Genomic DNA, 11,969 nt, shown 5'->3' on the forward strand with positions numbered 1-11,969 from the left:
TGGGCTGAATTTATCCTGACATTCGTATGTTGGAGTGCTAATCCCCAATACGTCAGAGGGTGACTATATTTGGAGATATCCAATCTGACAGATATCCTTATTAAGAAGAGAAAAATTGCACGCACAGGAAAGACACTGGCACACACGTGCAGAGAAGAAAGACCCCGTGAAGAGGCAGCAAGAGGGCAGCCATCTGCAAGCCAAGGGGAGAGGCCTCAGAGGAAGCCCACCCTCTTGACACCTTGACTTTGCACTTCCAGCTTCCAGAACTGTGAGAAAGTGAATTTGCACTGTTTAAGCGTCCCAGGCTGTGGCATTTTCATTATAGCAGTCCCAGCAAACTAACATTTGATTGGTTTCAGATGATTTTCCAAATGCCATATGGTAACATCTATAAAATAAGTCAGCTCTTTCTTAATTTTTCATGTCTAATCAGGGGCGTAGCAAACCCCAGGGTTTAAATGGGCCACAAACCAATCATTTAGTAGCCAACCCCATGCAGCCTGCATGTCCCTCCTCTCCTGGTTTGGCTGCCCCCTGAATGGTTTGAGATGAAATGGTTTTGAGAAGAAATCATACTCCTTTACCTTCAAATACTTCATCTTATTATGTAAGGATGTTCTCTTACATAATCATCAAATTCAAAAAAATTAACACTGACATAAGGCTATTATGTAACACATGGCCACATTAAAATTTTGCCAGTCATCCCAATACTATTCTTTCTGGTAATCTCTCCCTCTCCTTCCCACCTCCAGGACCACATGTTACATTTAATTATCATGTCTCTTTGATCTCCTTTAACCTTTGCCTACCACGACATCTACATTTTTGAAGATTACACAGCAGGTTATTTGTAAATGTCCCTCAGTCTGGGTTTGTCTGATGATTAGATTCAGGGTATGCCTTTCTAGCATAATCGGAACTTTAGACATGCATAGGCTGTTCATGCCACAAAGCACAAGAGTTATCACACCCTTCCATCGCTTTAAAAGCAACAAAGCCCACTTACATGCTAAGAGGAACACATTTGATACATAAATTCACTTTGAGGTGTTAGTGATGAAAACTATCTCCCTGAGGCAATAAACCTGCTAGGCATCATTGTATTTTTAAAGAAAAATTTATTAGACAAAAGGATACAAATTTTTTTAATCATGATTTTTTAAAAAATCATTTAAATCATACGTTTTAAATTACAGGTGTAGGCTACTTTTCATATGGGCAACTCTATGCATGTTCAAGGGGGAGGAATGTTGCAATTATACCCAGAGTTATTCTGGAAAAGGTACCCACTATGAAACACTGCAGAAACAGCCTGCTTTCTATAACAGATGCAGTGACTGAGGCATTGAAGCGGTGATGGCTTTAGTTTGTCTTAGTTTTTCTGAGGTTTGTATGTCACCCAGCAAGGTCTCCATGGACTAGATTTCAGAGCAATTGAGTTTGGGATTCCTGTGAGCCATGGAAGACTCTGGAGTGGGGAGTGGGGAGCAGGAAGAGTGCTGTAACAGAGGAGGGGGTCCAGAAAGGGAGGTGAGATTCAAACACAAACATTTACCTGTCTTCAGGTTTGCCCGACTTTGGCCCTTTTCTGATTATGCCCCATGAATCAAAAAGAAAGCAAACGAGACAGCCAGTTTATTACAAAATACAGAATTTCTTAGGATTTCAAATACAGTTTTTATTTAAGCTCATAATTTTGAAGCAAATATCTGTTCTTATAAGAAAATTTGCTAGGAAGCGAGTGAAGGATTTTTTTTTTCCTTTTTATCTTTTCACATAGCAAAGAAGAACAGTATGATGACTTTCTCTGTCTCTTCCTTTCCCAGGCAACACTCCCAGCGACCTCATGTCTTTATGTTCTTTTTTTTCCTTTGTAAAAGCAGTGGCAGCAGCAGCAACTTTTGCACGCACTTCTTGGGAGGAACAGGTGTAAGCCCTTGACCACATATGCAAAAGTCAAGTTCCTATGTTACAGGCAAGGTGAGTGGCACAGACAGGAGGCAGTATTTACAGAATGGCTACAGTAATGCCCAATGAATGCAATCGGTGGGATTTGTTAACTCCTGTTGCTCGCTCAGCTTCCTATAGTTGACGCAACTTATGTTTTTGGAGCTCTAGAGTTACAAGAACATCCGTGTAAACTTAAAAAAAATTTTTTAAAAAATTTTATTTAAATCCAAGTTAACATATAGTGTAATAATGGTTTCAGGAGTAGAATTTAGTGATTCATTTCTTGGATGCAACACCCAGTGTTCATCCCAATAAGTGCCCTCCTTAATGTCCATCACTCATGTAGCCCATACCCCCACCCAACACCCCTCCAGCAGCCCTCAGTTTGTTCTCTGTATTTAGGAGTCTCTTATGGTTTGCCTCCCTCTCTGTTTTTATCATATTTTTCCTTCTCTTCCCCTATGTTCATCTGCTGTGTTTCTTAAGTTCCACATATGAGTGAAATCATCCATGTAAACTTTTAATCAGACTTTGAGTCTGGAAACTTACTGAAAGTTCTAGGGGAAATAAATAATAAGCAATCTAAGCTAGTATCCATATGATGATAAGGTGAGAAACAGTGAGATACTTATCAAACTAATTTGCACTGGTTGCTTAAAAAGTCAACATAAAAGTAACTTTAGATATTACAGTTAAAAAATAGTTTTTTAAGTTATGTAATTTAGTTTATGATATCTTCAAGGTATTATCTTAGATGCCCCATAACTTTGTTTTGCTTTAATGATTATAATTCTTTTGTCGTTGTCATTAGAAAACTGAGTGGATCCTGAAAGTTCTCATCATAAGAAAAAAAAAAACGTAACTTGTATGGTAATGGTTATTAACTGGACTTATTGTGATTTTTTGCAATATATACAAATATGGAATCATTACATTGTACATCTGAAACTAATATAATGTCATGTCAATTACACCTCGGTAAAAGATAAATGAATAAGTAGCCACTATCTACACCATGGCCAAACAGAGAATAAAATAAGAATAACATTAAACTTTCAGTTTTCTATAATTTCCTTTACAGTTCACTTTGTAAATGCGCTTCGCTCTGTAAATTTTCCAGTGAGTACAAAGGGTGTCATTAATGTCTTCATTTGGTTTATATCGATTTGTTTAAATGCTTTCACTTTAATTTAGAAGAGAGAGCCGAGTCTCCTGGTATTGCAGTCTGTACAGGAATTCTTGGAACCACCCATTTTAGGATTTTATTTGCATGAATATCTTGAGATCTTAAAAAGTTGGGGATAAGAGTAATGTAGTTATCGCTCCTATCTGGCAAACATGAATATCCTGTAAGCCAATATCGTCCATGCAGACATGAAGAACAATTTCTAGTCTGTGGTGTTTAAGATACTTCATGTTCAACTCCAATCATTTTAGTTTGGAAAAAGAAAGCAGGAATCTTTTTAATCTCTTTTCGGAGGCATTGGCCTCTTTCACATCAGCATGTTTGGGGCTTCTCTTTTCTCTCTGCTTTCTTCAGAGGAGCTTCCTCTCCATAGTTTTCTTCTGGGGAAGTATCTATAATGAGGAGTGAGGCGACTGTGTGGCCAAAAGAACGGACGAAACTGAAAACGACGATTGCACTTCCGAGGAAGGAAAGGTCTGTTTGGAAACCTAATGTGGACTCTAGGCCCTTGTGGAAAAAAATGAAAGGGACACTTGGGTGTCCTTGGGACGAGCTGAATCCTCGTCACCGGGTTCCTTATGGTGGGTGGAGGGGTGAGTGTAAAGATCTCGCAGTCTGTAGGGCCTCCATCATCTTGTGAACCTCTAAGAGGGGTGGCTACTGCTTTTTGTCCTGCAGGGAGAAAGGTGCAAGTCAGCAAAAAGGCCTGATAACAGAAGCAGAAGGGAGATACTTTAGATGGCAGTAGGGCAGAAAGATTGGGAGAGAGAAATAGAGAAGTCTCAAAACAAGTTTGAAAGAACTGCCAAGGTCCAACAGAATGAAACATGAACACACCTCATGACCCAGCAGTCCTACTCTGAGGAATTTATCCAAGAGAAATGAATGCATATGTCTTCAAAAGACTACTTCACGAATGTTCATAGCAGCCTTGTTCATATTCCTATTATTATTTTTTAAGTAGGCTCCATGCCCGACACGGGGCTTGAACTCAGGACTTTGGGATCGAGAGTCAGATGCTCTTCCCATTGAGGCTTTCGGCTGCCCACCCCCACCCTTCTTAAGCCTTATTCATAATAGCTCTTAAGCTTGGAAACAGTATAAGTGTCCATCAATAGGAGAAAGGTTAAACAAACCATGTATATACAATGAAAAGGGGGCAACAAACAAAGGAAGACTTACTAATATGACAACATAGAGGCATCCCACAGATATTATATTGAACAAAAGGAGCTAGACACAAAAGAGTGCATACTGTAAGATTCCACTTATATGAAGTTCAAGAACAAGGAAAACCCATCTATGGTTACAAAAAATTCTTAAGTAATTAATTTAGGGTTAGGGTAGGTGTTATTTTGTGGAAAAAGAATTCTTTATTTTTTATTTATTTTTATCTTTTTTTAAGGTAGAATTCTTTAGATCTTGTTTCAGGTGGTTGTTACGTGGGTATGGAGACACACACACACATTTATATTTACACATACATACACATACACACATGTTTATATACATACAGACATACATATATGTGTATATGTAAAATGTGATTAGTCTGTACCTCTAAGATTTGTATATTTTATTGTTCACAAGTTATAACCAAATAATGAAAGTTCAGGGGCGCCTGGGTGGCTCAGTTGGTTAAGCATCCGACTTTGGCTCAGGTCATGATCTCACAGTCTGTGAGTTCGAGCCCCACATCAGGCTCTGTGCTGACAGCTCAGAGCCTGGAGCCTGTTTCAGATTCTGTGTCTCCCTCTCTCTGATCCTCCCCCATTCATGCTCTGTCTCTCTCTGTCTCAAAAATAAACACTAAAAAAAATTAAAAAAAAAAAGAAAATTCAGTGGAGGAAAAGAATTAATGTTAAGAAAATAAGAATAACTGCCCCTCCCTGTGAAGGCTATTCATCCAAGGGGTCTGCTTCACTTCCCGTAGCACTGAAATCATTCCCTAAAGAGGGAAGTGGGGTGGGGGTGGGGGTGGGCATCTACACACAGGAGGGGAGCAAGTACTAAAAACCAGGATGAAATTAGTTTCTGAGAAGAAATTTGGGTCAAGCTCAAGTGTCAAGGTCTTCTCTATAGAGTGTTCTCTATAGAGAACACTCTTCTCTGTATCATCCAATGGAATTGGCTATGAAAAAGTAAACCCTTCAGAAAATTATTCTTTCACGTTTTTACAAACTTACCAACACAGGCCTGGAAGGGGATGCTATATGTAAATGATGGAAAAACAAATTCCCCACAGAAAGTTGAAAATACTGAGGCACTTGAAAGAACTGGATTCCCCTCCCCTTTAGAACAACTGAATTCAGATTTCTTGGTTGTGTAGGACATACCTATTTCCTGCTTGTGTTTATAGCCCCTTCTGGAGATTCTGCTTTACCCACAACCCCTGGAAAGGTCAGTCCTACGTATCTTTGACTATGGCTGTTTGGCCTGCTGATAGACACTCACCTCATTCATTGGTTGGCCAGTGACCAATCAGATTCTCATTTAAGGATTTCAACAAAGAGACACAGTGGAAGATGTTAGTGGAAGGTGTAGGGCAGGGACTGGAGTGTTAGGTTTTGTTTGGCCAGTTGAATGATGAGTAAGCAGAGAAGCCAGTCTTTCCATAGATGCCATAAAATGGTAAGGCCTTTCAGAGAAAGAGAGACAAGCGACCATGTGGTAACAGAGTGGTGGTAAGAGTAGCCTTGGTTCTTGACTCTTTAGGGCTGATCCCTCTGAAGCCTGGCTGTGCACAAGGGTCTTAGAAATATCCTTATAATAATCACTCCACCTACTCTTTAAAAAAAATTTTTTTTAATGTTTATTTTTGAGAGAGAGAGGCAAAGCATGAGCAGGGGAGGGGCAGAGGGAGAGGGAGACACAGAACCCGAAGCAGGCTCCAGGCTCTGAGCTGTCAGCACAGAGCCCGACCTGGGACTCAAACTCACCAGGTGTGAGATCATAACCTGAGCTGAAGTCAACCGACTGAGCCACCCAGGTGCCTCCTTTTTAAAATTTATTTATTTTGAGAGAGAGGGAGGCAGAGCGTGTGTGTGCGTGTGTCTGTGTGTGTGTGTGTGTGTGTGTGTGTGTGTGTGTGCTTGTGGGAGGGGCAGAGAGGGAAAGACAGAGGGAGAGAGAGATTCCTAAGCAGAGCTTGATCTCATGATGGTTAGCTCATGACCTGAGCCAAAAATCAAGAGGCAGAAGCTCAACCGACTGAGCCACTGAGGTGCCCCTACTTTATTCTCTTCTTAAGCTGGCTTGAGTGGGTGTCTGTTCCTGAACTGTTGTAACATGAAAGCTTTCTGCAGAGAATCCAGTCAGTGTGGAGAAGCTAGCTTTCTTCTTCTTTCTTCTCCTTCTCCATCTCTTTCTCCTTCTTGTTCTTCTCCTTCTCCTTCTTCTCCTCCCCCTCCTCCTCCTCCCCTCCTCCTCTTCTCCCTCCTCCTCCTCCTCCTTCTTCTTCCTTCTTCCTTCTTTAAATATTTATTTTAGGGGCACCTGGGTGGCTCAGTTGGTTAAGCCCCTGACTAGCTCAGCTCATGATCTCCCAGTTCATGGGCTTGAGCCCTGCATCAGGCTCTGTGCTGACAGCTCAGAGCCTGGAGCCTGCTTCAGATTCTGTGTCTCCCTCTCACTCTCCCCTTGCTCTGCTTGAGCTCTGTCTCTATCTCAAAAATGAAGATAAAAAAATTTTTTAAATAATATTTATTTTATTTTTGAGAGAGAGAGAGAGAGAGAGAATGCATGCATGTGAGCCAGGGAGAAGGGAAGAGGGAGAGAGAGACAGAATCTTAAGCATGACCCTGGGATCATGACCTGAGCTGAAATCAAGAGTCAGACACTCAACCAACTGAGCCACCCAGGTACCAGAAACTAACTTTCTTCTTAAACTCCATCTTGACATTTTGTTATTAGATCAGACTTAGCTAGGCCTGAGCTCTGCCTCTCAGTACACTGTATTCCAGCCATTAACAACAAATCAACCACCTACCCCTGTGCTCATCTCATTTCTCAAACCTGAGGCTATTCAACCAAATCTTCCTGCTGACTCTGGGGTGTTAGAGCCTGCTAGGTAGCTTTTCTCTGATTCTGGGATGTCCAGCAGTGTTCACTGCTCTCTCCTGGGGATTTCCAAGAGCTCTGTATCAAGATACAAGCTTGTCCTAGTAACCAGCCCAAGAATGTGGGCAGGACCACGTAAAACCATATTCTTCCAGCAAACTAGACACATGATGACTATTGCAGGGCACTGGTTGACTAGCACAAGGGCTCTAAAATGTGGGAACCAGAGGGATTGATTTGGGAAACTGTACAGGTTAAGGCCACACATTTGGGTGAGGACATTGATGCCATTCATGGTCTCCAACTTTGGCTGAGTTAACACTGCTCACCAATTCTTTTGTTTCTCCTTGTTCTGCTCCATTCCCACTGGCTTCTGAATCTTTGACACTCTTCTCAAAGCCCCTTCAAAATTCTCATTCTTTGTCATTCATTTGAAGAATTTTCTTCAAAAGTCTCTCTACCTTTGTAAGTAGACTACTTAGCTGCATATTTCAGAAAGAAAACTTCAGTGATCTGCCATGAACTTCTTTGGTTCTTGTCTCTCTCACTTCAGAGAGATATCTACACAGTCATCTACATGCGCCCCCTATGGCCCCCCATATTTAATCTACTAGAACCTGACTGTGCTTTCTCTACTCAAGAAAACCTACTTTGGCAAAAATCATTACCAGTCCTGGGCTTTTAACAAACTGGTTCCAGATACCCAAGCACCATTTCCTGTCCTCTTTGCCTGGCTTACTCCTACGCATATTTCATGCTTCATTTCCTCAGTGAGGTCTTTCCTACCCTGAGGCTGGCTTAAAGCCCTTGGCGCTATGCTTCCATACCACTCTGGGAGTCCACTTTCAGAATACTCATCAGTCGTGTGATTACTATTCAGTGGTTGTATTTCTCCACTGGAACATCCACATGACCACCCTGTAGACCACATCTCCTTAGCCCTGCTACAGTGCCTGCAGTGGAATTGAATTGATTGAGAGAAATCTCTGTTTCTATAATTGCCAAAGTTACCATCTCCCCACCTCTCAGAGATGATGCGATCATTATAAATAGATGGTTTTCAATACTTAACACACAGACATGCCCTCAAAGGCACTGAATGTCAAAGATGAGAGCCCTTCTGTAACATTAATCAGACCAAAGTAGGTCAAATATTTGAATACAGATTGAGAGGTGCCTGGGTGGCTCAGTTGGTTAAGCGTCTGAGGTTTAGACTCAGGTCATGATCTCACAGTTCTGGGTTCAAGTCCCGCATGGGGCTCTGTGCTGATAGCACAGAGTCTGCTTGGGATACTCTGTCTCCCTCTCTCTTTGTCCCTCCCCCACTCTCTCTCTCTCTAAAAGATAAATTAATAAACATTATAAAAATAAATATAGATTAAAAACATTTATAAGACAGAAGGCGATAGTGTTTAAAGCATAGACTCTAGAACCAGGATCGCTGAGCTCTGCCACTTAATAACTGTATGACCATTGACAGGTTCCTTAACTTTTCTGAGTCTCCTTTTCCTTATTTGTAAAATGGAAAAAAAAATACTACCTACCTCGTTGGCTTGTTGCGTTATCTGAATTAAGACACGTAAAGTGTCCAGAACATGTCTTATACACAGTATGCACTTAGTAGGCATTAGCTACTGTTATTATTAATCTTGAATGTCGTGGAAGAAAGATTCTATCAGCACAAAGGCCCATTTTCTTGGGCCTATCTGGTTCCACTTTAAGTATAAAATATGTGTGCTACTGATAGGACTAAAGGGTACAGATGCTATTAGAACGGGACCTTGATGAAAACAGAGATTCTGTTGGTCATGGCTCTGTCCTTAGCACCTACAATATACCTGGCTTAGAGGGGGGTCCAGTACATAGTCAATAAATTGAATGAATGGTCAGGCAGATGTTGAGGGGTTTTCTCTGTAGATTTTATGAAGCTCATGAGTATTTAATTTCAGTCCCAGAAAATTTGCAATAACTTACATTTAAAATTAGACTATAATAAAAAATCAAGCCAAAGTATCACTTGAAGTTTGGATATCAATTTTGAGCGGGTTTATTATAGTCTAGACATGAAATTCATAGCATATCAACAACTAGTACTTTTTTTTTTTTAAGTAAGGATGAGAAGTCCCTTTTCTTTAAAAAAAGAAAAAAAACCCCAACAGAACAATTACCTGTAGTCTGTGGTTATTTGGGCAGACGATAGCTGGTTTGTAATGAACTGTACTGATTTTTAAGAGAAGTAAACTCATACATAATGTTTAAGTACGCAGTTCTCCCCTTATAAGGCCCATGGAGTCATAGAAAATTCTCATGTGCTTTCAGAGTTGAACCAGAAAGGAATATAAGTTCTGTGATGAATTTACTCACAACAACTGCAACTCAGGTCATTTTGTAGACTCACAGAATGACTGGCTCTTTTGGTCAAATCTCTAAGCCTACAGGGAAAGAATTTGGAGCCCAGAAAGTGTCACAAAGGCCTCTTTCAATTCTGTGCTATAAAGCCAGTCATTTCCACTGTGTGCAGTTACTGTGTTAGGTGTTATGGCAAACTCGGAGATAATAAAGACACGGGCCTGCGCTTGGGAAGTGCTACGAATACATGGATCTGTACTACAGAGCAGAAAGAGGCACGTGTCACGGATGATGTACAAATTGCTATAATTCCGAGATGTCAGAGAGAGAGATAGCAATTTTTAAATTATGTGTTTCTTTTGTTTTAAGTTTATTTATTTTTGAGAGAGAGAGAGAGAGCGCACGCACATGCATGCCAGCAGGGGAGGGGGAAAGACAGAAAGACAGAGAGACAGAATCCCAAGCAGGTTCTGCGCTGTCCGCACAGAACCCGACATGGGGCTCAACCTCATGAACCATGAGATCATGACCTGAGCTGAAACCAAGAGTAGGACACTTAACCTATTGAGCCACCCCGGCGCCCCTTTCAATTATGTACCTTAAAAAAAATCTTTGCGGAGCAATCCTATAGCTACATTTAAATGTCATCAGGTGAAGCAGAATTGCAATAAACAGGTGAGGGCAGGGTGAGTTTGGACACCCACACACGACCAGACACGGCACAGATAGGCGAGTGACGAGCTGGAACCAGGGCTGCATGGATAGAGCGAAGCTACATTTGAAGGAGTTTCGATGCCAGCCTGAGGGACAGTGGGGAAGCATGAGCCAAATTCAGAAGTCATATCTCACATTTAATTGGTGTTTTTTCAGATGTGGATATACCTATGACCTCATTATAGCTTGTTCAGCTATGTATTTACAAAGTTTCCCGAAGAGTGGTTCACTTTCTGGAAAGAAGATGTCAGGTAGGTGGCTGGTTGTGTTTTACGATGCCCGTTTTAGATGTCACGTTCAGCAGGTGGTGCTTGGGGGTCTGGTTTTGGGAACGGGGCAGGTGTCATTTGTAATATCTCCTCCCCTTCTGATTGCCAGAGTTCATGCAGAGGTTGGGCAAAGTGACCTCTGGTGGTCTCGCCCCCAGCCTCCGGGTCTCTGCCCCTCTCCTCTGTATGTGAGCTTTGGGGGAGGGGAGATGACTAGGGTCTGGCTGAGCCCCTGCAGAGACCCCAGGGTAGTTGGTTTGATCCTGGGTCTCACCTCCCTGAACAGTATCTAGTGCTGGAACGAAGGTGACTTGTGAAAGAAACAACATTAGACCCAGATCCCCCAGCATCTCTTTCTCTCCTTTCCCTTTCTCCCCTCTTCCCTAGCCTTTTCTCTCTTTCCTCCAGGGGTGTGCAAACCAATTTTAAAGCTCAGGCCGCCTGGGAAACCTTGTGATGGGGGAAAGGAAAGAGAATAGGAGCAGTGGAGAAGCAGAATGTAATATAATCCTAGAGAAAGCTATGTTCACTTCGGTAGCCCCAAGACGCAGCTGCCTAGATATGATTAATTAAAGCAATTAACAAACAGAGATTAAACAGCCACCATGTGCAAATTACTGTGCTGCTGGGGATAGCAAGAGGTGGACCCTGTAATTCAGGGTGGAAACTGTTAGCTTTATAATAATAATAACTGGTATTGGATAGTGTTTTGAGCTGGAAGAGCTTTTCTTGCAAGATAGCTCATTTTGTCCTTATAACCCCCAAAATAATTATTAATACTGTCACCTCACATATGAGGAGACTGATGTGAGAAAGGTTAAGTATGTCTGAAGTCACATAGTTAGGGCTGAGACGAGGACTAAGGTCTTCAGATGGCAAAATTTAGCTTCTTTCTCCTCAACCACACAGGCTGATGGAAGCTGACAAAATTATGTCCGGTTCATGGATACATATAGTTGTCTTTTCACACAAGTTATTAATTAGGGACCCACAGTAGAATAAGAGCCAAAGCCTTACCTTCTGCCACGGTTACCACCACCCAGCAGACCAATAGCCGGCAGGCGAAGCGGAGTTGGTGAGCCATGGCTTTCCACCCTGAGCAGTCACTGCCCCGAGCCCAAGTTGCTTTAAAGGGGAGCCGGTGAGTCACTGGCAGCCTGATTCAGGTAATTTGCATTTGCTCAGTGGACCACAGGAATCAGGGCCTGCGGTATGAGGGTAAGAAATCAGCAAGGAAATACCAGACAGTGTTTATCAACCAGAAGTTTCTTGGAATGACAGCCAAACGGCATTCATCTATCCTTTGGAGTCAGATTGTGGACAACCACACCCTCACTACCCTTTTAATTCCCTCCAATCTTCTCTGCCCGTAGTGCCCTCTCTTTACTTGTTCTATGGGTCTGCCTGGGCAAAAGAAAGAATCTGTTTAGGGAATA

At 41.9% G+C, this 11,969-nt stretch overlaps 1 protein-coding gene across 1 annotated transcript; it reads right to left on the reverse strand.

Annotated features, from left to right (window-relative positions):
- Positions 1–2,167: 2,167 nt before the first annotated feature.
- On the reverse strand, positions 2,168–11,732 carry ODAPH (odontogenesis associated phosphoprotein). Its single transcript, XM_058719720.1, has 2 exons — positions 11,551–11,732; positions 2,168–3,814 (listed from the first exon to the last, which is right to left on the reverse strand). Exons 1-2 carry the CDS (start codon positions 11,615–11,617, stop codon positions 3,450–3,452), a joined length of 432 nt encoding a protein of 143 aa, XP_058575703.1. The 5' UTR covers positions 11,618–11,732; the 3' UTR covers positions 2,168–3,449.
- Positions 11,733–11,969: the final 237 nt, after the last annotated feature.

This window comes from Neofelis nebulosa, chromosome 3 (assembly GCF_028018385.1).
Source record: "Neofelis nebulosa isolate mNeoNeb1 chromosome 3, mNeoNeb1.pri, whole genome shotgun sequence".
Taxonomy (NCBI): Eukaryota; Metazoa; Chordata; class Mammalia; order Carnivora; family Felidae; genus Neofelis; species Neofelis nebulosa.